This window comes from Accipiter gentilis, chromosome 24 (assembly GCF_929443795.1).
Source record: "Accipiter gentilis chromosome 24, bAccGen1.1, whole genome shotgun sequence".
NCBI lineage: Eukaryota > Metazoa > Chordata > Aves > Accipitriformes > Accipitridae > Astur > Astur gentilis.
In genome coordinates, this window is record NC_064903.1 from 15,360,353 (window position 1) to 15,387,711 (window position 27,359).

The 27,359-nt window shown below is 49.2% G+C and overlaps 2 protein-coding genes across 9 annotated transcripts in view; both read right to left on the bottom strand.

The window, feature by feature from the left end:
- The window catches only part of RAP2C (RAP2C, member of RAS oncogene family), a 149,937-nt gene that overhangs the window by 114,923 nt on the left and 7,655 nt on the right, over nucleotides 1-27,359 (bottom strand). Inside the window, exons 3-5 of one of the 4 annotated variants that reach the window (XR_007509384.1) lie at nucleotides 27,181-27,302; nucleotides 24,248-24,367; nucleotides 19,206-20,694 (exon numbers count right to left, since the gene is read on the bottom strand). The exons of 1 other annotated variant lie outside the window; for it this stretch is intronic. The gene's annotated coding sequence lies outside the window, so the exon portion shown is untranslated. Of the gene's footprint in view, nucleotides 1-19,205; nucleotides 20,695-24,247; nucleotides 24,368-24,825; nucleotides 27,303-27,359 lie in introns of those variants that run through there. 2 more of the 4 variants (XR_007509385.1, XM_049827417.1) reach the window with 2 other exon arrangements.
- Nucleotides 919-14,252, bottom strand: FRMD7 (FERM domain containing 7). 5 transcript variants are annotated; one of them, XM_049827391.1, is made up of 13 exons: nucleotides 14,139-14,252; nucleotides 13,693-13,919; nucleotides 9,039-9,143; nucleotides 8,625-8,667; nucleotides 7,197-7,275; nucleotides 6,363-6,460; nucleotides 6,106-6,220; nucleotides 5,755-5,902; nucleotides 4,499-4,594; nucleotides 4,060-4,223; nucleotides 3,757-3,825; nucleotides 3,594-3,669; nucleotides 919-3,404 (listed from the first exon to the last, which is right to left on the bottom strand). In XM_049827391.1, exons 2-13 carry the CDS (start codon nucleotides 13,747-13,749, stop codon nucleotides 2,376-2,378), a joined length of 2,079 nt encoding a protein of 692 aa, XP_049683348.1. In that variant the 5' UTR covers nucleotides 13,750-13,919; nucleotides 14,139-14,252; the 3' UTR covers nucleotides 919-2,375. The 5 variants fall into 5 exon arrangements, with proteins under 5 accessions (XP_049683348.1, XP_049683349.1, XP_049683347.1 ...); XM_049827392.1 differs by lacking the exon at nucleotides 14,139-14,252 and having other exon boundaries at nucleotides 7,197-7,230; nucleotides 13,693-14,084; XM_049827390.1 differs by lacking the exon at nucleotides 14,139-14,252 and having other exon boundaries at nucleotides 13,693-14,084.

Here is a 27,359-nt window from a genome sequence, read left to right on the forward strand (position 1 = left end):
CGATGGTGTAAGGATGTGCTAAGGCACAGTGCACATGCTCTGTGTGCCCCAGTGCGGTCTAGTCAATGGAAAAAAATCCAAAAATAGTTCCCAAGGCCTTGTTTCTCTTTAATGCTGTTTCCCTGGCGAAGTCCTGAATGCAGATCTGGCAGCTCCTGGGGATTTGGGCAGTGTGGCTGTACATCAGTCCCCCTCAGGGGGACAGTGTGTCTGTTCTGGGATCTGCTCAAGGTAAAGCTGACTTGGGCCAGCCTTTACTTGTGTCTCCATATGCTTTCAGGAGCTAACAGTGATTGTAGATTTGCCTGTGTGCTTAAGGTGTAAAGCTCTGAGGGCTGTGTGTGCAGTCTGGTTTTGAAACAGTGCTCTCCCCCCCCAATGATGCATATAGACTACCATATTTAGATGCTGTATTGAGTGGTAGTTCTTGCTCTTTCCAAGGTGCAGAGCTTTGGGAAAAGGAAGAAACAATTCTCTATAACCAGAAAGATTATCCCTTTTTTTAACAGAACGTGTGCCAGAGCAGCATGTGGAGTCCCTGTAGTTCACAGCTTCTTCAGCACAGGGTAACCAGGAGCACAAGCAAACCTCTCTTGTTGATGTAATGCATTTTCTTTGGGCAACCAACCAAGAATGTGCTTGTTTTCAGCAGCATTCGGGGATCTCGGTGAGTCTTCCCAGTCCCTGAGACAGTGGAGGCACAGAGAAAGCCAGCAAGCAGCTGTGGGAGAGGGAAGCCAGCCTGGCAGCTCTGTGGAGCAGCGAGGGCTGCCTGTGAGGTGCAGGGGAAGGTGGGCTGAGGGTGCAGATTTCGCAGGGCAGAAGGATGAACCCAAAACTCTGCTGTGAACAACTGATTTTTATTGTCCGGCTTCTAAAACAAAGGACAACAATGCACAGGGTGAGCAGTACCCGTAAGCCCGGTTCTTTTTACATTTTAACCCATTTTCTGTCTTTGTCTCAGCTTCCTTGTTTCTGAAATCCATTCTAGCAGATTGCAGTGGTTTCTCAACTATGTATTTACTGGGCTCTCCCTCCCCTTACAGTCATGTCCTACAGCTACTTACGGGATTGTTCTTAAAGAAAAGTAACAAGATCCTCTCCATAAATCTTACAGAGGCATCATCATTCTCCACTTTTCTGAGTAGGTTTCCTGTAGGTTTAGGGTAATAGTAAGTTTTTGTAATAAAAATACTTAAAAAGAAGTATCTTTATATCGTTTCCCTTCAAGGGAGCAATGGATAAATCGGGGATTCTGCCCCCCCATGGATGGTGAGCAGTCCTATCTCCTGCTCCTTCTTTAAAGCTAGAAACAGCCCTGGTAAAAATAATGTTGCACTCATGTAGCAAACAAACAGGAAAGTTTCAAAGAACCATGGTTACAGCAGACTGTCTAATGCCCAGGGTGAGCACCAGCTGCCTGTTTGTTTCCTACCTCCCTCATGGGATCTTTTTTCCCATGCTGCTTAACTGAGGCCTGATTTGGGGGAGCAAAGAACTCCCTTACGTGCCTCGCACCCCCAGATTTAAGCAGGGCACTGAGGTAGCAGGACTGTGGATGTACTACTAGAAAAAGACAGCTAACGGGCCTAAGAAAAGCAGAGCCATGCAATATCATTCATTAACCCACTTCCATAGCGCTCTGTGGGATGCTGCTAAATGATTTATACAAGAACTGCTGAGATGGTTCTTGGGGAAGGATAATGCTCTGAACTGGACAGGGAGAAGACAGAGCAGTTTGCTTCCTCCGTGGCTCCAAGCATCGCAAGGAGCACCCCACATATGCAATCTTGTCCTCAAGGGCCAGGTGCTCCCTGCAGCATTGGAGGGAGGAGAAGCAGGATGCGGGAGATGGGCTCTGTGCTGGGGCATTGACAGTGTCCATGGAGGGGGGGAGGGTGTCAGCTCCAGGAGCAGCCTCCCCTGGCCATCCTGCTTCTCTCCAAATGGGCCTCAAACACCCTTCCCACCAGCAGCTGTGGAAATAAAAATAAAAGATGTTTTTTCTGTTTCTCCCTCTCCCAGTGAAGACTCCAGCAGCTGAGCTCCAAGCATGGCCAGCAGCCACCAGCTTAGGCAGGACACAGGGTCTTTGCAGGGCTTTGGGAGAGCCCTGGCCCCTCTGGCTGGAGCAGGACCCCCGCGTGTGGTGGCAGAGATGCACCAGCTTCCGAGTGTGGTGCAAAGGATGGGTACTTCTTCTGAACGCTGCCTTGTTGTCCATTAACACACCCTCTATAGCTAAGAGCACTCGCACGACACAAGTCCATCAATGTTTCGCAAGCAGTTAGCAGCCCTGCAAGCAAGAGCGTCACCCTTCTGCGGCCCCAGGTCAGTGCCAGCCACCTCCACTCCCTCTGGCCAGTGTCAGGCACCTAGGTGAAATACCTGGAGGCCACCCTGGAAGTCCTCTCTTCAGCGGCGCCCGTGGCAAAGGACACCTCCTCATCTTCCTCATCCAGCTGGAGGCTGCCAGAGGACAGCCGCACCCGGGCCATGGGCGACCGCAGCACCCGGCCGTACAGGGAGCAGTAGTCGGCAGCCAGGAGGTCGGAGTCGGAGTCGCTGGACTCAGTGCTGCTGCCCACGTAGCGCTCGGCGGAACGGCGCAGCCCCGGTGCCAGCCCTTGCTGGGCTGGCGTGTGCCGAAAGATGCCCGCTTTCCGGCTGCTCAGCGCGGGGCATGGGCCCAGGGGCCTGAACTCCGAGCCATAGGGGAAGCGGATGGTTTTCATGTCCGACTGGCTCCAAGATCGCTTGGGAGGCTGCTCCTGAAGGCCGTAATCGAAGGAGCGAGCGAGCAACCTGCTCTCCCCTGCTGGGGCCACACTTGCGCCCGCTGCCACGCACGCAGCCTTGCGATGAAACTCCCCGGCCCGGGTCCCGCTCGGGCTCCGCCTGAGGGGTTTTGTGGCCGCGGGGCTGCGGCCGCTGGCTGTGTCCTCGCCGGGCACCGGTGCGTGGCACGGGGGCTGCGGGGGCCTGTCCAGGTAGAAAAGGACCTGCGGGGCCAGGGCAGCCATGGGCGGGGGACACGGCACGTCCGTGTACACCAGCGGCCGGGTGCTCACCTCCTGCATGTTGCCCACCGAGGGGCTTTTACTGTTCCCGGTGAACTGGTGGGGCCGAAAGGAGGTCAAGGGATTCCTGGCACCAAAGAGGTCGGCGGCTTCCCATGCTCGCTCCAGCTCCAGCTCAGCGTAGAGCAGGGGGAAGGCAGACGAGCTTTTGGAGTGGGGCAGGAAGGAGGGGGATGCTTCGGGCTTGGAACGCTCCAGCTCAGCGGCGAACGTCACCTCCACGGCGGAGCTCCGGCGCCGGCTATCCAGTGTGGGCTCAGAGGCGTGAACCCCGTTGGCATGGTAGGGGCCCCGGCCGCCATAGGCCAGGCGCAGCTCCTCCACCTGAGCAGGGGCAGAGGGTGGGTGCTGAGACCCCCAGCCAGGCAGGGGGACAAAGCAGGGCCAGCAGTGAGCCCACAGAGCCAAGGGTCTGGCTTGGCCTCCAGCTGAGCTCTGCCAGCTGGGGCCACGATGGTAAGACCCCCCCCCCCCCCCAAGCCCTGGCACTACCTTGATGCCGAGGGGAAATACCTGCTTGGAGACATCTGTCAGGAGGTCCGGGGAGGAGCGACACTGCCTCTCGTCATAGCGGGATGCGTAGTGCTTCCTGCAAGGCCAAGAACATGGGTGGGTGCGTGGCCAGTAGTGTGCCGTGCCCCAACCGGGCACTGCCCCCTCCACTCCCCCCCCATACCTCTCGAAGGGCAGGCTTTTCATCTTCGCCTTCCTCCCATGCTCCAGCAGCTGCCGCTGTGTCCTCCCGCTGCAGCAAGGGGGGGAGAGGTGTGAGCAGCCTCAGCAGCCCCAGCCCTGGGCATCTCTGCATCCCAAGGGAAGCAAGGGGATGCGGCAAGACCGAGACAGCAGTCTCTCCAGGAAAAGCAGCTGTTGGGTATCATCCCCTCGCATCCAGCCAGGTCCAACATAAAAGGGAGGCTCTGAGCCATCCCCACACCCTTCCTGGCCTCAAGTGTTCGGTTTTCCCCAGGGACTTTACCTGTAGCGAAAACTGGAGCCCTTGCTGCACAGAAGGGCTTTGGGCTTTGACTTGGGCTCTTCAGACAGCCTGAAGAAGGCATGGTACTCCACGCACGTCTTCCAGAAAGCCTTGCAGGCATCCCTGCTCGCCATGGTGAACTCCAGCGTGTCCTTGCACAGCGCCTGTACAACCGGAGACAAGCGAGCCGGCATCAGGGGCACGGGGCCAGGCTCTGCCGTTCGCCCTCCTGACCCCACAAAGGATCCCACTGGTCTGCCGCGGCTACGGCCTCTGGGGACACAGGGTGGCACGTGCCATGCTTGAGGGAGGGGGGAAGGAGAATCACCCATGAGCAGCAGAAATGGATTTTATTCAATGTGGGGACTTTGCGTGGCTGATCCTGTGTCCACAGCTGCCTGCTCCTGAGCCTCGCAGCTGCCTGCAGCGTAGTACTTACAGAGATGTTTGCATGGAGCTTGATGAGAAAATGCTTCCTCTTGAAACTCAGTTTGCGAATTTTGGACCAGTTGAATGTGTTGATCTTTGTGTTGCCCTGCAAGGATGGACATGGTGGTTACAGCAAGATGGGGCAAGTGAGGATTGCAGAAATACGAAGGGCCAAGAGCTGAGCTTGTAGGACACTACACAAGACCCCGACGCGGCTCCCACTGCTGCCGAGGTCTGGGGAAGGGGTGCCAGGATTTGGTGGTTGCCCATCAGTTGATCCCAAAAGTGGGAATTGAGGTTCAGGGCTTAACTCTGCCTACTGAAGCTATTTGTAAAACTCCAGGACCCCAAGACAAACCTCACAGAGGTCAAGGCAGGGAGTCCAACCTGTCCCAGCTCGAACACCACGTGAGTTAATGCAGAATCAGCCCCCCAAAAGAATTAAGATCCTCCTCTCCTTTGCTGGGAAGCGTAGCAGAGCTCAGCTCACTCCCACACCTTTAGACCCAGCTTAAGCAGGCTGCAAGCATACCTTACCCATTATCACTATGCATCAATTTAGATGCAGCTGCACAACACTGGTGTCACAACACGACCAGGTAAAATTGCGTTACTCCGTGGTGTGGCACCGAGACCCTCAGCTTTCTGGGAGAGCCCAGATTTTAATGGGCTCACAGATGCCCTAATCATGCGTGAGGGGTGTTTATGGCTCTGAATAAATAACCAGATCTGTCAGCACTAATTATGAGCAGCAGACCCACAGTTAGGATTTTTTTTTCTTTTCTGCTCTGGCAAGATGTTCTCAGGTTGAAATTAGCCAGTGTGGGAGGCAAGCACTGCTTCACGCCGGCTGCGAGGAAGTCTGTATTTATTCTGCAGCTATGCCGTGATTACAGTGTTATGTAATTGCACAGACGTGAGGTGGCTATTTTCGCTGGAAGATTATACGGTGAACACATGTGATGCAGCCGTGTAACCTGTGGTGCTTACACGGCCGCGCTCGCTGTGACAAGAGCCAACAGAGCCAGGGCAGGCACGGCGGCACGCAGCCAGTGCTGATGGAGGTGGTGGGGCTGAGCCCGGCAGCCATGCCCCGGAGCATCACCTCCACACCGGAGGTCTGCCGGGGCATGCTCCCTCTTGTAGGATTTGGGAGGGTTTGGAGCATGCAGGGGGGAGGAGGGTCCCCCGCAACTGGAGGTGATGTCCCTGGGGAAAGGCCACCCCTCCTGGGTGCTGGCAGCCCGCCCCGAGCCCCGGGCTCACCCGCAGGACCAGCACCCCCATGTGTGTCACGGCCAGGTTGATCTGCGTCCCCTCGCCATCGCTGGCGGGGTGCGGGCGAATCCCGTACATCTCCAGCTTCCTGGCCACGTCCAGCAGCTGAACATCCGACTCGGCCGGCATCTTCCCGCTGGAGACACAAACGTGTTGGGAAGCGACAAGAGTGAGAAGGCAGCTGCTGAAATGGGCTGAAAAAAATTGCCATTTCGGACGTGCACACGCTGGCATCGCAGCCACCCCAGTGCTGGCCCTGCCTGCTAATGGGAACAGCCCCGTCGACGGGCGCCCGTCGGGTGCTTTGGGTGGGCAGCCACGGTGCGGAGCAGCCCTTACCTGTGTCTCCGGTGGTAGTGCATGATCTTGTTGTCCAGGTACTCCTGGTTGGGCAGGTACCTGTGGGTCGCCAGGTGCTGCTGGTCCGTCTCCTCGTGGAAGTCGCCCAGCTCGGCTGCGGGGGGCAAGGGGAGACCGCGGGTTAGGCTGCGAGGGGTCGCTGCAGGGGAAGCCCCTGGCTGTACAGCCGAAGCCCCGTTGAGCACCCTGTCCCCGGGGAAGGGGCACCATCCCTGCGGGCACTCGCTTGCCCTTACACTGCAGCAGGTGGGAGACGAGCAGCGCTGCGCTCTTGTCGCTGCAGGGCAGCCGCCCCAGCGCCAGGTCCTTCTTGATCTGGAGGGTGAAGAGGTACCTGCGGAGGGGGACAGGAGCGTGCCCTGGGGGGAGCCAGGCTCAGCAGAGAGCCGGGTGCCAGGCTGAGCCGTGAGGGCTCTGCTGCAGGGGCCTGGCTGTCCCCGCACCTCTCCCTGCGCTCGCCCGCGTTTCAACTCAAGGAATGCAGGCTTGCAGGGCCACGGAAGGAGCGGGCAGCCCCTGCAGAAGACTGCAGCTGGGCACCACCACGACCAGTACACCCCTGCCATTGAAATACCCATTAGTATGTTTCAGAGTTAACACTCCTTTATGCTTTGGAGGGCAATTGCATCTCTCAGGGCTAATGTTCTGCAGAAGCACTGTCTTAGTTTTATTCTTAGATCCTGTTCGCAATGCTTTCTCTAAAACATAAGAGCTAACAATGTCATTTTTAAAAATAAAATTAAAGTTCTTCTTTCAGAACACAGCTTGAGGCAGGAGCGAGACTGAGCAAAGTCAGACTCGGTGCCCAACCGCTAAAGTGTTTGGCAGTAAACAAATTGCAGCCTTTTAAGACGGCTGAGGCTTCAAGTGGATTTTGTTGAAAAACAGAGGATCAAAAAAAGATACTTGCTCAGTTTTTGTTTTGTAAAGTACAGAGCTCTTTCAATACTTAGGATAACCACAGCTCACAGACAGACTCGGGTAGATGAAGATAAGGAATTAAATGCATGCTTCACAATTGCAAAAATACAGGACTGTGCAGTAAGAAAATAATAGAACAAGTGCTGTACCTGGTCAGCTCTTCTCTCAGATGGCCGGGGTCCACTGGGAAAAATTTCACCATAAATTTGAAAAGAACCTCCTTAGGATCTTAAAACACAACATCTTCATAAGTTTTCTTTCACGTGTCTATTGAGAACATTTACAACTCTCTTCACACATGCTGTCTCCTTACAGAGTAAATTACTCTGAACCCTTACAAATCAGGGCTGGAATCCCTGAACATCAGAGACTCCAGCCTGCCCCCAAAAACCAGCCTGCCCAGACTCCCAGTGTTACCAATGGAAGCAGTCAGGGAGTTGGACACCTAAATAATACTGAAGAGAAAATGCCCCAGCAATTCTTTAAATTGCAAAGACCCCTGTCAGGAGGAGGGGTTCTGTGGAGTGGTGCCAGGGGTGCTTGTCTGGAGTGTGACCAGAATCCCAGTGTAATTGCCATCAGCAGGGCTGTACATTAAACTAAGCCCTCCAACCACTTGGGGTGCAACAGCTCCATAGGAGGCTGTTTGGGCAAAGCTTTTTTGTGGGATGAGTGTGAGAAGCAGCCAAGCTCATGGCAAAGAGCATGGAGGGAGGGACGCAATTTTGTAGGCACCGACTATCCCAGGACACCATGGGATGGCTCAGGTGCTCCTGGAGGGACAGGCCAGAAGGGACAGAGAAGAAGAAATTGGTGCCTGAAATAATCCCACTTTTGGTGCACCCAGAAAGGGGAGGCTCTTTATCAGGCTTTCCCCTGACAGGGAAATTCATGCAAACACTGTACTGCAGCCTCCCCATGGCAAATACTGGCGTCACGGCCTCATGCTTTCGACCACCTCCTAGTCATCCAGTATTTGGGGAAAATATTGTTTGGTTCATTGAGGGGGTGGAAGCAGGCACAGGCTGAAAGGGGCACCGTGTTAACATCGGTCGCGGCCGCGGCAGGGGATGCCGAGCCCGAATTCAGGTCAGGCTCCGCAGCATCTCCCTGCAGGGGCTTGGCAGGGGTCGGAGAGGAGCGGCAGAGCCTGCGAGGCCCACGGCTAACCCTGCTTCACACAGCGCCCGTGCCGCGCAGGCTTCTGGGCTGCTGAGAGCTGCAAAGGGGAAAGGAGGGCACGCAGGGAGCGATGCCTGCCGCTCTGCCAGCACAGCAATGCGCCGCGCAAGCATGCACGCAGCCGCCCTTGCTCCTCTGCCAAGCTGTCAGGTTATTAACAGCTCAAGCCTAAAATGGTGCAGATACCAGATTGCAAAGGCAGCAGTATTTCTACAGGATTTTATACAGACTGTGGTGCCTTTGCAAGCAATCCTGCCCAGCCTCATGCTATAAAATGAGCTCAGGTAATGCTGGAAACCAGAGCTCCCGTCCCCAAGCAATAATCGCACTAATGTGTCTGTGCTAGTATTGTCACTAGCAGTGATTTAGAAGAATTTAATTCTTGAAATACTTACTTTTGACTTGCTTTGTTATGGGTTTTAGTGGTTCCAACCAGACCTGAAATAAGTCAATGAAGAATTGGGTGAGTAAACAGCACAGCAGACGGGGAACAAAAGCAGCAGCAGCATGCTAGAATGCAACACAAAAATGTTGGCCAGCGTGGCTGCTGCAGCAAGCCATCCCGCTGGGCAGCCCCACACCGATGGCTACGGATAAACCCCATGGGCTGTGGCTATCACCGGGGCTTTGCCAACCAGCTTGCGGCTCCCCTTGTAACTCCCATTTTCAAGGGGTTTTTGGCATCGTGGCAAACATTTCTGTTGAAATTTTCCACCTGATATTTCAGGGAGGTGCTAGCAAGGCCCCAGCCGGGCGGGGGATTGCGGCACGGTGCAGCGCCAGGGCCCCACGCCGCGACCCACACTCACGTGGTTCCCAGCCTGGCTGCGAAACTCCAGCCCGAAGTACTCCTTCTCCACGAGGTTGAGGTGGCTGCAGGTGAGGTTGAACAGCCCTTTTCCACAGGATTTTTGCTAGCAGACAAACACACCATGGAAGCGGCGGATTAGGCAGTGGTGACCGGATTTCAGTGAGATGGGAGAGAAGATTTATCTCCCTGCCTTCACCCCAAGAGGAGCTGTGGCATTTTCCTGATGATTCCCCAAACCTTACTCAGTTAATGCTGCTGGTTTTGGCATGTGGGACAGGATGACTGCACACTGTGTGCCCCTTACCTCTGCTCTTGGAAATCAGATTCCTCCTCATCACTTCTCCTCCTTTATTAAGGAACGTAAACGGAAAGGAAAGGAAAGGAAAGGAAAGGAAAGGAAAGGAAAAAGAAATCTTGCTTTTGGCTCACCTTTTGCAACCATCACTGTCTGGGCAGCCCTATCCCTGGCAAACCAACGAGCAATCCCCAGGATGAGCATCTGCCTGACCCAGGGAGGGCCATGGCAAACATGCTCAATTAAGAGCAAATGGGAGCACATCTTAAACCCGCGCAGCGAGCCCGTGTGCCCCGACAGCTGGTGACTGGGTTGCTGGGGGTGAGCTGCTGTCATGGTTAATGGTAATTAGCAGCAACAGGACCCTGCGGAGATCCTGATCCTTGGGCCCTGGGTCATCTGTGCACTTTAGCAATATTAATAAGTGGTACTACATGCTGATAAGGGAGGCCAGGCTGTAGCTATTCCCAGTAAACAGAAACACTTGGAGGGTGTTTTGCTTGACTTGTTGCTGTGCTGTGTGACGCGGCTGGGGAACAACCCGGGGGGCCCCTGACTTTGGAAAACGCTCCAGAAAGCACCAGAAATGAACCTGGCGGTGACCCACCCCAGCAAAAACCCTGCTAGTCCTTTATCAACTCATGAAAAGCAGGCCAAAAATGAGTGTGGGTTAGTGTAAAAGCAAGCTGGAGCAGAGAGGCTGGGTTAGACAGCTGCTAAATTATGGGATTCCAGGTGATGGAAGTGAAGGCAGGCTGCAGCTCCCCATGACAGCGGCTGCTCCCGGCAGGGACGGGAGGGACCCCGGCTGCTGGCGGTGATGCTTGCTAATAACCACCTTTCACGGCTTCTTCTGGGATGAAATTGCTGGCTCTGTGCTGAAAGGCTGCTGAAAAGTGATAGCGTAATAACAGCATTCGCTCTGCAGCACTCCTGGTTCTCCTCAAAATTACTAGATCACAGGGGTAATTAAAACAATTATAAATGTTTATTTTCAAGCTAGAATTTTCTAGCATGAAAGGCCTTGGCCTTTGTCAGGCAGCCAGGAAAAAGACAAGCATTTCTTACTGGGTTATTACCCACCACATGTCTGCTGGGAGTGACCCGCTCCCCCCCCCAAGCCCAGCACTGCCCAAGGCAGCCACGGCAGGAGACGAGCAGCCCCGTTCCCAGGAAAGCCTGCTCACTGGGGAGACGCAGCCCTGTGATGCCAGGGATGGTTTAACAGCAGAGCCTTTCCTCTTGCAGAGTGCTGCTTGCAGGCCTCCCATCCTGGGTTTGTGGTGTCCCAAGGCCCCGACCCGTGCTGCTGCAAGTGCTGGGGTATGGTCGTGCTGGGGCAGCATCAGCCCTGCGAGGCATCAGGTGAGAGCAGCGGGCACTGTGCTGGAGGAGCACAGTGCCAAGCAGGACCATGATGTGTGGGACCCACATCCAACCCTAAATGTGCCTTCCATGGCGTTGCAGGGCCAGGATAGCACCCACAGGCTGAAACCCCTGTGTAGAAGACAGTTGAAAGGAGATGCTGTGCTCGCCCCTCCTCTCCTTGCTGAAAGCAGCTGGGACTGTAAGCAGAGTAAGAAAGCAAGAGGCACATCCAGAGGCAGACAGCAATGTATGCGACACACGGGGACATGCACGCTTGTCCCCACAGGACACTGTGGCAGCATTTGCGGTCCAACAGCTAATCCACATTTCTGCAGCATTCCCTGTAGCACAGGCTGCTGCACCCAGGTCTGTGGTTTAGGGGGGAGCGACAGCTCGTGGGATTTGGTGTGATCTTTCTCCACCACCTTGGGAGATACCTCCCATGCCAGGCATGCTGCTGTCTTCTGCATGGCCACAACTGGCATGCAATACCATGCACCAAAAGCCACTAGCCCTGACGCTCCCAGTGCCCTTGCTGGACCAGCTCATGTATAGCCAGCTCCTGTCAATGAATTCCCACCTTTACTCATCATAAAAGGACACAAGACCACGGGAGACTTTGTCCTTCACTCAGCCCCAGCAATTAGTTTTTCTGGGCTTGTTTGGTTTGTCTTTTCTTTCTTTCTTTTTTTTTCCTTCCCACTGAATCTTGCCCTGTAGCAAATTCCACTAGCAGAGATGCCCAGGCTTTGTCTGCCCAGGCTGCAAAGTGCTTCATCCTTTCTGTGCTGCTCTGCGAGGGCTCCTGAGGCTGCCCAGGCTCAGGGCTGCTTTGTTTAAACCCTTTCTAGAGAGAAGAGTGACTTTTTATCAGTGAAAGCACATGCCAGGTCACAGCTCTAGCTAACCAGGGTGGAGGGGGGAGGAAGAAGGGAGGCAGCTTTGCAGTATCTCCTCTCAGTGCAAGAAACCCATTACAGGCTGACCTGTGACTGTCCCTGAGCCTGGGGCTGGGGCAGGGGATCCCAGTGTCCTCCCAGTGCGAGGCGCAGGGCTCGCAGCATCCCAGCAAGGTCCCGTCTGCGCCATGGCTCAACCCTGGGGGGTTCAGCAGGGAGGGGACAACAGGGGACATTCGGGAATGTGCCAGGTCCCTGCCTTCTCCTGCTCTGGGGGCTCAGGCCCGGCTTGTCAGTGCCATCCCAGGAACCACCTAAAGGAAATCCCGGGAGCTCTGTGGCCGCAGGGAGGGTGCCAGGTGCCGGCCGTCGGCGAGGGTGCGGACGGAGGCAGAAGCATTCCCGGGCCAGCACGCAGCGCCGGGAGAGGAACTCGTACTCGTGCAAAGCTGGGTCCGAAATGAGACCTCGCTGCACGTGCCGGCAGCTGCGACACCCGCGTGAGGCAGGTGCAGATGCATACGCCGAGCATGAGGTGGAGGGGGAATCAGGCCCGCCGCGTTTTCTCTCTTTTGTCCTTTTCCCTCCCATTATACTGAAGTACCGCACACTGAAAAGAGCTTTCCAAAGTCAGAAGGGGTTTAGGAAGAGTTGCTTGAAATATCTGCTCAAAACTTAGCCCAAAGCGGTCCTTTTGTAATGGAGAAGTGACTAATTCAACTACTCATTTATCGTACCCATACAGCATCAAATGCAAGAAATGCCTAAAAGGGGTTTCCAATACCGTTCCATGCTAAAAAAGGAAATGACCAGGAGTTCCTCTAATGGAAGCTATTTGCTGCAATAACATGTTGTGCAGAGCTATAGTGCTGTAAGTGTTTTGGGCAAGTAAGAAAGCAGAGATGGAAAAAAGTGCAGCAATATTGTACCAGCAGCATCTCTCAAATTGTCTCTCACTATGCCCTGATCCAATCAATATGGGGAAAAAAAGCATTTTTAAATGACTAGTCTCATTTTTAAGCTAAGTCTAGGTCTAAGATACATTAATTAAACTAAATCAAAGAACTCCCATACTGTGCCAGGTGATGGAATTGCTTTACAGTCCTCTTCTGTGCAAAATAAATTGCTATCGCAAAGAAACCAAGCAGTACATCTGAGACTGAGCAGTTCTCAGCCTATGCTATAAAACCAGAGGACAGAACTGTCTGAGTAATGTAACAGAACTTGAAAAAACCCAGTTTATATGAAACACTCTCATACCAGAGGAGATGCAGGTTAAGTGCTAGAACAGATCTACTTGAGTTACCTAATTCAATTAGCTACTATGATTTTCCAATCCTAAAAAACAGTAAATGCTCAACCACACTTGTAAAAAGATGTTTCTAACACATAGTTAAGGTATAATTTACATTTAGTTTCAGTTATGTATATACGTATATATATCTAACAACACAGATATTAATCCTTAGCATTTAAAATCTATTTCATCAGTCACTATTCAGAACTAGCATTTATTAAATATGTGAGTTAGTTATTAATGACAGTGTATTGTGGGACACTCTCATGCAGAAAATAAGATACAGTGAGTTTTTTCCTCAGCTACTCTCAAAACACCCGGGTTTCTTTTTTCAGCTGAATGCCCAGGAAGAGACGCATGCAGATGTTTCGCACCAGGCATAATTTGGTTAAATATCCTATTTTTATTCTCTTCCCAGATTTTTCTTCCTTGTTGAATGCTTATACTGGCAGCCAGACAAATGAGAAAAGAACTCGACATTTGTCAAGAACATCACTTCATATTAGCTGATTTCCAAAAGATGACACCAGATAAGTAAAAGCCATTCCTCTTTCTTGATAAATAATGCCAATAAGAGGGGAGAGTGGAAGTGTGTTGGTGCTGAAAGATACTTAGCAATCAGCTCTATAATCTCTTGTTTTGGATTTGAGGTTTTTTTTTGCTTTGCTTTTTTATTTATTTTTTTTTAAAGCTGAAAAAACCAGGAGCTATCAGAGACCATGCAATCCTTCAGAGCAACAATGACTTCAATCATTAGCACAAAACCCCCAGTAAGAATATGATACCCACTTACATCAACTACAAAGATCTTCTGGGAGTCATCCAGAAACTGGACTTTCAGGTGCAGCATCCTCGAGCATGTGAATGAGCGTGTGGCTGGCGCAGGAGTGCTAGCAATGTGAGCGGTGTGCCGGGAAGGGAGCCCTGACTCCTCTTGCACACATAATTTCCCTCTCAGTTGGATGGAGAAGGCTGCAGTCACAGATGTGGAGCAGAGGCTGGAGCAAAGGAACTGAACGCCTAAAAACAAGTTAAAAAAATAATACTGATACCTCCCCTGGTTTAAATATCACCACTGCATTAAAGGATATTTTCCCCCTGTGAATTATGGGTCTATTAATAGGGGGAAAGGCTCTGCAGCAGCTCTGCAAGAGTGGCACTAATAGGGCTGAGATAAACACAGAGTTTTTACAGCTGGTGGTGAGCAATGCGAGTGCAAAGCGAGCCCACGCTTCGTACCGTGGGGTCAGGGAAGAGGAGCTGAGCGGCTCTCCTGCCAAAGTCACCGAGCAACAAGCGTCGCCTTTTCTCTGGTCTGGCTAAGGAGCACTAAAAGACCACCTGGCTGGCAGCTGTGCCCGCTCCATGACAAGGCAGATAAAGTCCTATCCACCGAGCAGATGTGTGCCGGCCGGGCAGACGGGCTGATGTACTTCTCTGGAGTCTGGGAAATGTCTCCGACTGAACTTGAAACCAGGTGGGAGTCCTCCTTCCTGGGGAGATAGAGGAGGATCTGCTAATTCCTGGCTGGCACCCTGGTTTGGCAGCTTAGTGAAGTCTCACAAGCCTTTGGGACAAGCCGGTTCCTGTTTCACACCTGAAAAGCCCATGTCCCACGCACTAGCTCATCCTCTGAGTGCCAGAGCCAGGTGCCCATGTCCAAACCCCCGGGGCTCAGCCCGGGCTGCCGGGTGCAGCCTCCCCACAGTGTGGTGGGTGCCTGGGGCTTGCACTCGCACTGCTTCTCTGCCCCAGCTACTGCAGGGACACGATGAGCCGCCTGACCTCTCCGGCCGATCTCGTCCGGCAGAGACCCCCTCACCAAGCATTTGGATGAAGGCAGCGTTTGGGCGGGAGCCCCCGCTTGCAGAAATAAATGCACTGAGTATTGCCAAAAGGCAGGTGCTGGACTGTCATAGGAGACTGTTAACCGCTGCTGCAGCTGGAAAAAGTCACAACCGCACATGATCCTGTGGGACCCAGAGCGATAGAAACACATCTCAGCCACATTAAGTGCTGCGGAGATGTTGCTCATTGCTTCCTTCCCAGTTTCCACTGAAACATCCACCGTAAGTCACTCCAGGCAGTTTGCTGTGGTCCCTCTTACACTTGCCAAATATTCCTGGGGATGTCAGGACGGAGCCTGTCGGGGCATACACATAGCTTGACATCTGGGGTGCAGAGAAGAAAAACGTAGAGCTTTTTAGCTACAGAAAAACTTACTAGTCTTCTCCTAACCAGGACAAAAAAGAATCCTAAAAGTTAAAGCCAATCTGCTTTTCCATGTAAATCTGCTCCACAAACTGAGCTCATCATCCGCCAGTGGCCGGGAGGGGCTTGCTGTACCGAGCGTGCAGGCACTGTGTCCGAGGACCAAATTTCCAGTGCTGCCCTTGGCCCCGGGGTGTGAGCTCTTTGTGTCACTGGAGAAGGGTGGTGTCACGTACGAACCGTCTGGGGGGGGCTGAGTGCACTTTCCCTCTGCAGTTTTCAGTGTTTGTGCTGTCAAACATTGATGGGCATTGCGGAGAAGAGCAGCACTCCTGTGAGCGGCTCACACGTCGCAGGCACGGCTCTGCCGCGGTGGCACTGGGAGCACAGCAGGAGCGTTGGACCAGCAGGAAGGATGCATGGGGGTGAGATGGAGGAGCCCCCAAACCCCAGAAAAAGCCAAGCCTCCCTGCTACAGGCTTTCCTGGCACGCCAGGGGCACCAGCTCTGGGTTCCATGGATGCTACTAGAAGCTGAGCACCAGCCAGCCGGGTTGTGGGTAGAAGAAAAGGGTTTATTTCACTACTGTGGCATGAAGGAAGGGGACTGTGTTGGGTTTTTCAGGGCTTCTAGCCACTCTATAGAGGCATTCACGCAGACAATGCGGAGCCCACAGAGGCAAACAAGGTAAATGAGGACTTTTGGGGGGTAGGAGAGTAAGGGACAGCCAGAAGAAATGTGGGACAAGCAAAGCCCACTTGGGACGTAAGAATTATTGCTGAGAGCAGAGAAGATCCACCACTTCAGCAGATGAGAGACCTGTTTCCCACCCATCTCCTTCTTTCTTCTGGAGGTGACTTTGGGGCTGGCTGAAGCAGCATGCATGGGGAGCACTAGCACGCCAGGAGGAGCAATCCTGGCTCCCAGCCTCAGTCAGTGCTGACCTCCAGCTGGGCATGTACGTCCTTCTTATCTGCAAGGGCAAGGAATAACGTGAGAATGGTGCTGAAAGCATGGAAGAGGTGAAGGGCAAGCACAGCCATACCAGCAAGCAGAGAGGTGACCCCGAGCAGCAGCACCGGAGCACAGCAGGAGCCTGAGCAGCAGCGTGTTGGAGCGAGTACTGCTGTAGGGCTGTTTGCTCAGCCAGCTCATCCCTTCATTTTTAATACTCTGGACCCTGCTGCCACCATCCTGCATGGCACCAGCTCTCCTGGGAAGGACTCTAGTCCACTGAGTGCATCTGAACTCCTATCAGGCTGGATGGTATTGCATTGAATCAGGGTCTTCTTCAGCCTTTCAAATACCCTGGTGTTTGCCAGGATGGACTGAGCAGAGCAAGAAGCAAGAAGTCTCCTTCCTCCCAAACCCAGTAGCCCATTTTCCAAGGTAAACTTTCACACTGGTCTTTAGGGTTTGCTCCTTTGTTCCCCTGTTGGCCCCAGAAGTGGAGGCAGCCTGCAGGACGGCTGGTGGAGAGCTGAGTCACTGCGGCTACGCTCCACAGAGCCTCTCGAAACGGTGAGCCACCAGCACTGGGCAGCAAGAAAGTTCAGCTGCCGTCCTCCAAAAGGGCTCACTTTGGGCCCTGGGGATGGGTGAAGAAGCACCCCAAACCTCCCCAGTCCCTCCCCAGGTGACTCCTGATAGAGAAGAAGGCTCTGAGAGAGCAAACTCTGGCAGAGAAGAGACATAACATGCTCTCCTTGCATTACTGTGGCCGTGGCTCTGCATGCTGCTGTACCGTGTGCTTTGTCATGCTTATCTTCAAATTCTGTTTAGAGGAAAGGAAAAGAAGACAGGTAGATAAAGTCATGGAACAGAGATCTGCCAGGGGATTTTAAACACTATAGTCCAAAAGGCATGAACCCACACCCAGCTCATTGCTGAGAAGCAACACTCACCCTGTTTTCCACACCCAAAATATTTGCTACTGGCAGTTGCCAGAGACAGGGACTCGCCTAGGTGGACTTTGGTGTGTGGTGGCTTTTCATACATTTATGTTAGACCTCCTCTTCCTCAGCTGGAGCTGCCAGGAGAACATCCATGTTCACTTCTCACCCAGCCATAACCCTCCCAACTGCAGGGCCAGCAAGCAACACGGCTGCTTGCCTGCCGTCGGTGGGAGCAGGCTCAGGCACAGCCAAAGTCTTTCTGAACAGCACTAAGCACACAACAGGAAAATCATCAGCTGGTTAATAAATTCAAGGCATAGCACCAATACTGCAAAACAGGAGAACTTATTTCCAGAATAGGGTATGTCTACAACATTCCTGCTGCCACACCAAAAGGAATGGTCTCACTCTCAGCGGCGGTCCCGGCTTATGTATTAATTGCTTTAAATTTTTTATAAACTATGCCCCCGAACAAGTATTTTCAAAACACAAAGCCTGAAAGAACCGAGTTTGTATGGCTTAAAAAGAGAAGAAAGAGGGAACAAGAGCCTCCTGATACGTGCAGGCCATTCCAGGAGGATGGATCGGCTGTGTTCCCAAGCTATGGGGAAAACAAAGAAATTGCCGGAAATTGCAGGGAAGATCTGACTTTGGTCCTAGACCCTTAAACTGTGAGGCAGGAGAAATACTGGAGCAGGCTGGAAAAGCCAGGGATGACTCAGACACACGTCTGTTAGGGCTGGTCCAGGCACACTTGGTCCTTCCTTTAAACCTTTAACAATGACTATCATTCTTCACTGACTTCATAAGTCACATTGTATCTTAAGCATATCTCAACAGTTATGGTCGACTTGCCACGTCCTGTTCTTCTAAAAACATCTGCCCCAGAACCGTTGTATTTATTGAATATAATAAACAATGATACATTTGCATTTCCATCAAATTTTCTTGCCAAACATCAGCTAAATAGTCTGACATCACTGTGCTGAAACTTATTACTCATAAGAAATCTCTGGGAAAATGGAAATGATTGCATTTTTTCTTTTGTGTTTAGGTGGGTTTTGCCCATTAGCTTCCAACTGCAGGATAAGACTTCTCTGACCAGCATTTTGTTTTGATACCAGAAGGTGACATTTTCCTCTCCGGTTTGCCCCAGTCCTACCCAACAACATCCCGCCATGGTGCCTCCTCATCTTGCTAACATTCCCACCGAGAGCTGTACTTAGGGCAATGCAACATCACAAACATTATTCAGTGAAAGCAGCTCCACAGACACCCTGGCGTTCATCAGCATTAATAACTTGTCTGCAGAACTGGATGAGACTGAGAGGAGGGGAGAGCTTCTGTGCATGAACACTGGCAGGAGGAGTGACGGTGAACAGCCCTAACGTTAGACTGGAAATGAAGACAGGTTTAAAGAAGAATTGCATCGTCTGACAGTCTCGCACCGGGTGGTTCCAGTGCAGGTGATGACACAATTACACGCTAGCTATATGAATTATCTGCATCGGTGTTCAGCTGGTAAGGATTACAACATAAACAGGGACAGGGGGGTTGGGAGCGGTTTGGTTGCTGTGCAGGCAGCTCTCCTGCAGGCAAGCATCCCAGCAAAACCAGCAGACCTGAGTTCAGTACAACTTGCAGGCACACATGTGGGAGCAGAGCATGACCCTGACGTGGTGAGAAGCATGGTGCCATTTCAGCTGCTGGACCTCGTTACAATAATAATAAAAGAAATAGGTTTAGCTGAGTTTAAGCACTAAGCCAAATTAAAAGTCGCCTGACTCACCCTGCTTTTTTTTTTTTTTTTTTAGTAACAGTTTCTGATGCTCAAGGAAGCAGAGTCATATGAAATCTTATTCTTGTGATTATATTTTTATTTCAGCTTCAGCGGCTGAGATAAATGGCTCTTTTTACCCACCTGTAATAAGAGAGTAGGAAATCACAACCTCTATTATGCACAAAAGACTCCAAATACAACTGCAGTTCCAGCCACTCGACAGACAAATTAACTGTAAAAGTGCAAAACTTTCTTTGACGTCCTACTAACATACACTCCCACTACGCTGCCAAAGTCCTGAAATATAAATGAATTTCCATTTCTCTTCTGTTTTCAACCTGTGCAGAAGAACCGTGTTTGATGTCCAGGGACGGAGCACAGACCCACTCCGAGGACTATTGCCGGGATGAAGCAGCTTTTTGCTTCCAAGCTCCCTCTCGTGGTGGTTGTGCCCAACGACAAATACAGGAGACAATTCAATTTGCGGGGATGAACAATTCAGTACAGCAATAACACAATCTAGCGTGCATCGATGTATACCGGTGACTTTTTTCTTCCTTTTCCAGGTTTTATATGCTACGTAAAAACTACTATCAGGCACTGACGAAGGCAGTTTGCTGTAAGCAAATGCAAATGATAGCACAAGCTACACAAGAAACTAAATAATAGCCTGACTCTGGTATTACCTCATTTTTAATAGGCCAGTTGTGCTCTGTTGTTGGCACAGCTATATAAAAAGCACTCTGGATGTTTAATTCAAACAGATCACTTTGAAACATGAGAAAGCAATTTATACAGAAAAAGAAAGCTTCATGAATGTATTGAGTCAAAGGAGTGCTGGTGCCTCCGAAGACTCGGGCATCTCTTAGCATTCAGTCATTTCTCGCTAGGGAGATGCACCTCACTACATCTATGTAGGGGTACAAAGCACAGGACTTGTCCTTAATTTCTTTCAAGCATGAACTGTTCCCGGTCCACTTCCACATCCCCACATCAACAAGCTAAAAGTATTGTGAGCTCACCTGTAATCCACCAGTCTGCGACAAGGTCTCCGGACGCCCAGGCTCTCCGTCCTTGCGAGCACTGTCAGGAAGTCAAACCAATCAACCCCGTCCCTAAGGCTCTCCGTGAGTCACGTGCAGATCTTTCCTAGGTTGTGCCCCAAGGGAAAAATCACAGACCCCACGTACCACACCGCAGAAATCTGAATGACGGGTGGGCAGCGTCCGCTCTTCTGCTCACGCAGCTCTGGCACCAGAGAGTTATGAGACTAGAAGCAGCAGCAACTCTTCAGAAGGGAATTAAAGGCCAGGATGGTGAAAAACTTTGCTGAGCATCATCAGGAAGGATCCTACGGCCAAAGGCTTCGTCTGAGGAAGCTGCCAAATTGAGTCTGCAATGCTGGCTGAACAGACTGAATCCTAGTGGAAAGGATGGAGTTCTAAGAAGCTATATTACTTATTTTCATGACAGATGTGGTTTCCCTCTTGGCTCAAGACAACTAGCTCTGGTTGAGTAAGCCTCAATTACATCTAGGCAAAGAAATGCACATGTTCTCCACATACCTTCAGGCCAATGGATCAGACCCATCTCACCATATGGATCTCGATCCTGAGTGCTATTAACATGTTTCCCTCCCAGGTAGCCTCTCTTCCCCCACTCACTTCTTTTCCTTTTATTCTTCCTCAAAAGACCCTTATCACGCTTCAGTCCTACCAAGGCCCACCAAATGCCAGGCACATGGCTCAAAGCAGAGCTAAGGTTGTGTCAAAGCCATTCTTCACAGCAGGCACTGGAGGACAATAGGGCAGCATCCACCTGAAGGCAGGAGCTTGGTACTTTCATAGTGATCAAAGGTAATCCCAGTGTCATGGTTCCTCTTCCAGAGCCTTCTGGCAGATGGTGGTAGCTATGAGACAGATGTGTTTCAAAGAACAGGAAACATTCCTACATCATGACTGTCCCAAGGTTTCAGGGGTACATTCATAAAACCTTTCTAAATTACTAATTTGGGCCCCAAGATGAAACAATTCGGATGGCCTGAGATACTGTGCTGACAACTAATAAAGAAACAGCTTAGCTAGCTACAAGGAAAGGAACCCAGCTGGACTCCAAAGTACTTGTAACCACAGTCTGACACTGGACAGGCCTTGAAGCTAAAAATCTTTCTTCTAACCTATTAAAAAATACATCTGCATTACTCAGATTAGACAGGGCATTTGGCAAGTCTGTGCTAATTCCTGGAACAACGAATGGAAACCAGTGTCAGGATCAGTAATGTGACTGCAGTCGCAGAGACACAGGGCTGCAAAGGACTTCAGGAGATCACACAAGACAACCTAACGTACAGAGGACAGGAACTATACATGCCACACAAAATCCTTCCTCCAGCAGAGGTTATCCAATGTTGTCTGAAAATTCTCCACCACCTCCACATAACTGGAGCTTGCTCCAGCACTTCAGCCATGCTCTGTAAGCAGCTTTCTCTCTTTTCCAACATAAATCAGCTTTGCTGAAAATTCAGTTTACTTCTTGTTTTTCCACAGCAGCCATGCTGTTGCTGATTACACGATCATTATTAATTTGCTTTTAAGAAAAAGGGTCTAAGGTCTATTATAACAGTAGGATCAATCCCAAGCTGATGATTAAACATCCTATCTGCCAGTTCCCAAAAAAGACAAGTAGCCCTTAAGGAATGTCACGAACAGCAAATATATTTTCTCTTTTCTAGGCTGACCAGATAATTTAAATCTAATGTCAAGGCAGATCTTCTAAGAACATAAAACTGGATGAACTAGTCAGCCTAGAGGCAGGAAAAAAGAAAAAAAAAAAATAACTTGAAGAGCCAGAAATTTCCCAGAAACCTGATTCTCTGTTTGGTTTACTGAGTTGCAGTCGTTTATCAATTATACCTTTTACTAGAAGTATAAGAAGTCTAATTATGAACCAGTTACATTGTAGTATCACAAATGTATGAAAGACACTAATGCTTTTCATAAATCTGAGAAATTTTTAACTTTGTTTTTTAGGTTCTAGCCCACTTACTTATTTACATGCAAGAAGTCCAATTTCAAAATTATTCTGCAGTGCTGGTGCATCTGATTCCAGGTAAGTCCAAGCACCTCCCCAACTTTAACACAGTCTTCCACATTATGCCCCCGGGAGGGAAGTGCTACAATTACCATTTTTCTTCGAGGCAAGAACAATTGAGGTCACCCAGTAACCGGTAGCGTCTTGGTGTCTCAAATCCCACACATGCCTAAACACTGGAAATATGATTTGGAGGAAGTAAGTCGCTGTAGAAAGCTGTCACAGCACACTCAGAAACAGCAGGACACCAAGGAGCATGGATGCACCACAGACCAAACAAACAGCAAAGCCTGCCTATGAGGAAATATTTAGCAGGTACCTGCAACACGAGAGCCTCTTCTCCGTCATTTATTGCAGTTATTGCAGTTATTGCTCCAGACTTTTTGGAGGGACTGGAAGAGAACCTCAGCTTTGAAAGAGAGCACTGGAGGCAAGTAAGTCGATTCCATACTAAATACTGTTTCCATGGAGAACAACAGATGTCATGATGCCCTACAATCTTCTAATTGAACTGTATCACCGCTGCCAGCCAAGCTATCGTAAGCTCAATGCTGCCCTCAGCAGAGCCAACAAACCACTACAGGTAGGATATGACCTTTGAATTGAATGCTGTTGCTGATTTACAGCTGGAAGTCCATCTTCTCTCCTCCTCACAGCTGTAATGACCAGGCAGAGATAAAAGCAGCTACTTAAAAAAAAAACCAAAAGCCACATTACTTCACTTTCACAGAGTGCAGAACACAGGGCCACCTCATCTCTCGACAGAGCTTGCCCGCAGCTACAGTAGCTCTACGCGCACTTCCTCCAGCTGCCGAGCAAGTGAACGGTGACTCACCAAACCAAAGCGCCTACCAGCAAACCAAGCTACCAGGACTGCTGACTTTTCAGCAGAAATAACTTAGACAGGTCAACATATATTGTTTCAGAACCCATATCTCATTTTAATTAAGACTAGACACTTCCACCTAGCTTCAAACTGTAATTACAGCCAAGCTTATTAGGGCAGATAACAGCGTACTGGTTGACACGAGGTGTGGCCGGCGGTTCACCCTCCACCCACGCAGGGTTATCTCCTGTACTTCCTCCTGGGGCTGTCACCGCTGCAGGGTTCACCAAGTTGGTGGTTCATACCCAAGCGCAGCCAGCCAGGCTGCAAGGCCCAACTCTGCCCTCGTTAGCGATTCATTTACGTGTCACCCGTGCTAGGTGGGGCAGCGGAGTGGGGAAGAGTCCTCTAGTCTGTGCTGCAGTTAGCTCCTGCTCTCCAAACATGCTGGGGGGACATACCTGTCCTGACTGCACAGGGAAAATGCGGGGCCTGTGCACTTTTACAGCAGGAACTGTTAAACCAAAGAAAAAGCTGCCTATGAAGCCCTATCTGTACAGCCCCCAAAATAGCTAGCCTGGGCTTAAAGGAACATAACGCTGTCACACCTATTTTACAAAAGACGTTACTCGACTATTTGTACAGCAGCAGGCGTGTTCACTCTCAGCACCAAGGCTTTTGAAAGATAATGGCCTTAAACTTAAATCTTACATGGTTCCTTAAAACCCCCAACCCAGACTATGCTGTACTGTCACTTTGAAAGAAACCAGCGGTGTGAAGTCACAGGGACTTACTGGCTGTACTTGCATTCACTTCCCAGCCTCTGAGGGGGAAGAGGAAGCAGCTTGCTTAGTTACACTGAGTGCCCTAAGGAATTGGGAATATTGCTCAACTACAACTTCTTCTAAACCACATGAGAAATCAGACTCCGACAGGGATTAATCCATTTGTTATATCTCGAAGCAGACCTAATGTGTCAGCTACCACACTCACTGACACTAGTCAGAACAGGGCAGGCTTCACCCCCAGCCCGTTTTGTCCAAGCATGTTTTATCCAAGATCACTTAGAAGGGCAGCCTGCCCTTCTTTGTCATTTTCCTCTCGAGGTGGAAACTACTCCTCCATCTCAGTGAAGGAAGTGTGAGCAGGAAGAAGAAACAGCATAGAAACCTACCTACAAGATAAGGCTAATGCTATTTTAACTGGAGGAGCGGTGGTAAGCATGCTAGGTAGTTTTACCTGTTGACACATCACTGAGGACTGAAGGTACTAAGGTAGCAAGTTTTTCTAAACTTGAAATCACATTTTACATTAATACATGGCTTTAGTTACAAATGCAGTGTTAAAGGTCAGTATCAAGACTAAGCTCTGAGGAAGATGCACTTTTTGTTACAGGGCCCAGATGACAATCATTGACTTAGCAAACTCAAGGCTTTTAGTGAACATTTAAGATAATTGTTATCAAATAGCTTTGAGCACACTCAGCTGGAAGGTTTTCTAGAAAAATCTTTTGCCTCTCCTGCAGCAGAGGTCCAAGAGTGCTTACTTGGCTAGTGTGGTGGAAGGATGACAGTTCTAGATTACTATGGTGAAGAGCAGCTACGGAGACACTGTGAGATGATGCCAGGACCCAGAGCCATTGCCATCTTCAGACACACACAAAAGCCTACGTGAAAAATAAGAACCTTAAAGACTTGGACAAGACAAACATGGGTACTTGTTTTGAATAAAGCTTTCTCATATCAGCCTACAAGGAGAGGCACCATCACTGCTTTGAACAGGGTCCCCAGCTCACAGAGGACTCCCTGCCTCGCACAAGAAGATGATGCACAGCCCTTTCTCCCTCTCCCCCTCTACTCGGGGTGCCTGAGACAGTGAGCTTTACACCCACTCTGGGCACAGTTGTACAGCCTGTTTCCCTGAGCTGGAAGGAGTGATTCATCACAATTCAGATGTGGTTACTACGTTTAGAAGAACCAGTACCTCAAAAAAACACCAAACAAACCAACCACCAAAACTCAACCCAAAAACCACACACACAACCCACCCCCCCCCCCCCCCAAACTAGCAGCTTGTCAGTTCAGCCCACTTTAGAAGAAATGGAACACAGACTAGTCACCCCAGTTTGGTAATACAGGTATCTATTTTATTAAAAAAGTTACAAACGGGTGGACTGTAGGGTTGTCTTACAAAATGACAAGAATGAATTCTACTGGAAAAAACTTTTTACAAAGCATTATAGGTAATTGTTCCGTTTTTGCACTTGTTATTCCAGATTTCACCTATCACTGATAAAGATACAGTACATTAGATACATGATGTTAGGTTACATTTTTATTTGTAGAGCCCTACTGCAGTGATTTGAACAACTCCTAAACAGATGCCATAGTAAAGACAATACATATTGCATTTATTATTAGCTTCTTACTCTAATAAGCAACTTCACATGCAATCTATTGAGGAAGCCTAAAATAACTTTTGGTCCCTTTTCCCCCCAAAGTGTGCTGAAGAAACCATCTCTCATTTTCCCAGTCCTGTCACTCTAAGCTAGTTCAAGTTTTTAAAGTTTTTTTTCTTTTTTTTTTTTTTTTCGCTGAGGTCAATGAAAATGAACACTGGTCTGATAACTACCCATAGGAATGAACCACTGATTAATATTAAACCAACTTTTTCCCCCTTAGACAAAGGAAAACTAAGATCTTTATGAATCACTTTTATTTCCTATTACTTCCTTACAACCTACAAAAAAGATCAACAACCACCACTTAAAAAAAATCTACTTTGAATACAAGGTTTGGTTTAATTCCGATATTAAAGTGCAAACCTAAGTATTAGCCTCAGCCTGTTTATAAAGTTTGTACAAACAGGGGGAAAAAAAAAATTTTTTCAAGTAACCCCACAGGAAAAAAAATAAATCAGGTGTTTTGATACCCAAGCAGAAAACCTGGTGTCCTCTTCTTTTCAGGATTCAAATTCAACACTGAATATAGACTCAGAATCTTTATTTCTGCTAACACTGTAAAGTCAGCCTGCATTATTACCAATAAAACACATTAATGTTGAGATACTGTACCGGTGATCTTTTATTGTTTTAAATGCCATCATCCACAATACAATTCGTGAGTTTTAAACTGCTTAACCTCATATATCCATCACTGCTTTTACCGGAGCTTTTCTCAAAGTTATTTAGCTATTACAGGGAAAGAATGTACATTTCTAGAAGCATGTTCAAATGACTAAAGCTGGGCTCCTAAAAACCTAGAACTTTGGTGCAGTAGGTGAGCTGCAGTTATTACATTTCTGCAAAAAAAAAATTACACGTTTTAAACCACTGCTAGAAAAAGCTCTCATGTATGCAACATGTTAATAAAACTGAACAAAAAGATTTCATCTGTTCTTTGTACATTTTCATTCTGCTCTTTATACCTGTGTTATTGTTAAAATTTTCAAGTATTCAGAGAAAATGTTGATCAGGTAAACAATAAGGAAGGCAATGGCTGTTTAAAGCACACTTGCAGTTAGTATCACTGAAACCTGGTGCTTTTCCCCTTGTTACACCAACTTGTCTCTAATATTAAACTTGTTTATTGGGAAAAAAACCAACTAAAAAGCAATTTGTGACAGTGCAAGAAAAACTTTAACAAATATTGCTTTAAAATATTATTCAGAAAGACAAATATTAGGAACTATAAAATGTAAAGTGATCTTATTTGCATTAGATTTACATGTGCAGAGGTCTACTAGATGTCTCTTAGTGTGCCAGGCAAAGCTGAGCTGACTGACTAGGCATACAGCCCATTTTGAAGGATACATTATCCCTTTTCAAAGGCATAACGAAGCTATTTGTAAACAAGCAAGTTCAGAAACTCAGTAGAAGGAAAAGTGTGCTGCCATTTTTCAATGCTACAATTGTCATTTTTTATTAAATGAGTTTAAGAAACCCATGATTGCAAGAAAAGAATCATCAGCTGGAGACTTTACATCCCATTCCAAGTAATCCCTATGGTCAAATTGGACCAGTTACAATACCACAGCTGCATTTGCCAAGAAAAGGGATACTACATCCATACAACAGAGGTGCCTTCAGTATCTTTTCATGACACTGTCACACGTAAACAAAAAGTCTCAAAGAATGACCAACTACATTGTAGGAGAAAACTTGCAAATAGAAATAAGCACTGATGCGAGGTAATATACAGAAGTAACCATTTGTTTAAGGCTCAATTTATTCTCCATTAAAACTCTCTTCTTTTAAAAGGCATTGAGTAGGTAATACTGAGTTTAAGTATTTAATAAATACAAGTTCAGAAATTGATTAAAGAAATCAATTAAAATATTAAAAATGAACTCTTGCATATTAGCCATTATATGAACTTAGAAAGCTATAAAAGGACTGATAGATAAAGAACAGATTTTTAAACTTATGGTAAACATGCTAAGCATTCTGATTAAGGTGTGTGGATCCTGGAGGCCACCAACCTTATGCACTTAGATGTATGGCAATGTGCTGTAATAGAGACAGGTTTACCAAGGCTCAGCTCTGCAACCCGGGCTGAAAGTTCTCCAAAGCAGCATCTGTGCAAGTTTCCTCTGAGTTTTATCTGCAATTTAAACAAAATAACTGATGAAAGCCATATTCAATACACATTCAAAGTGAA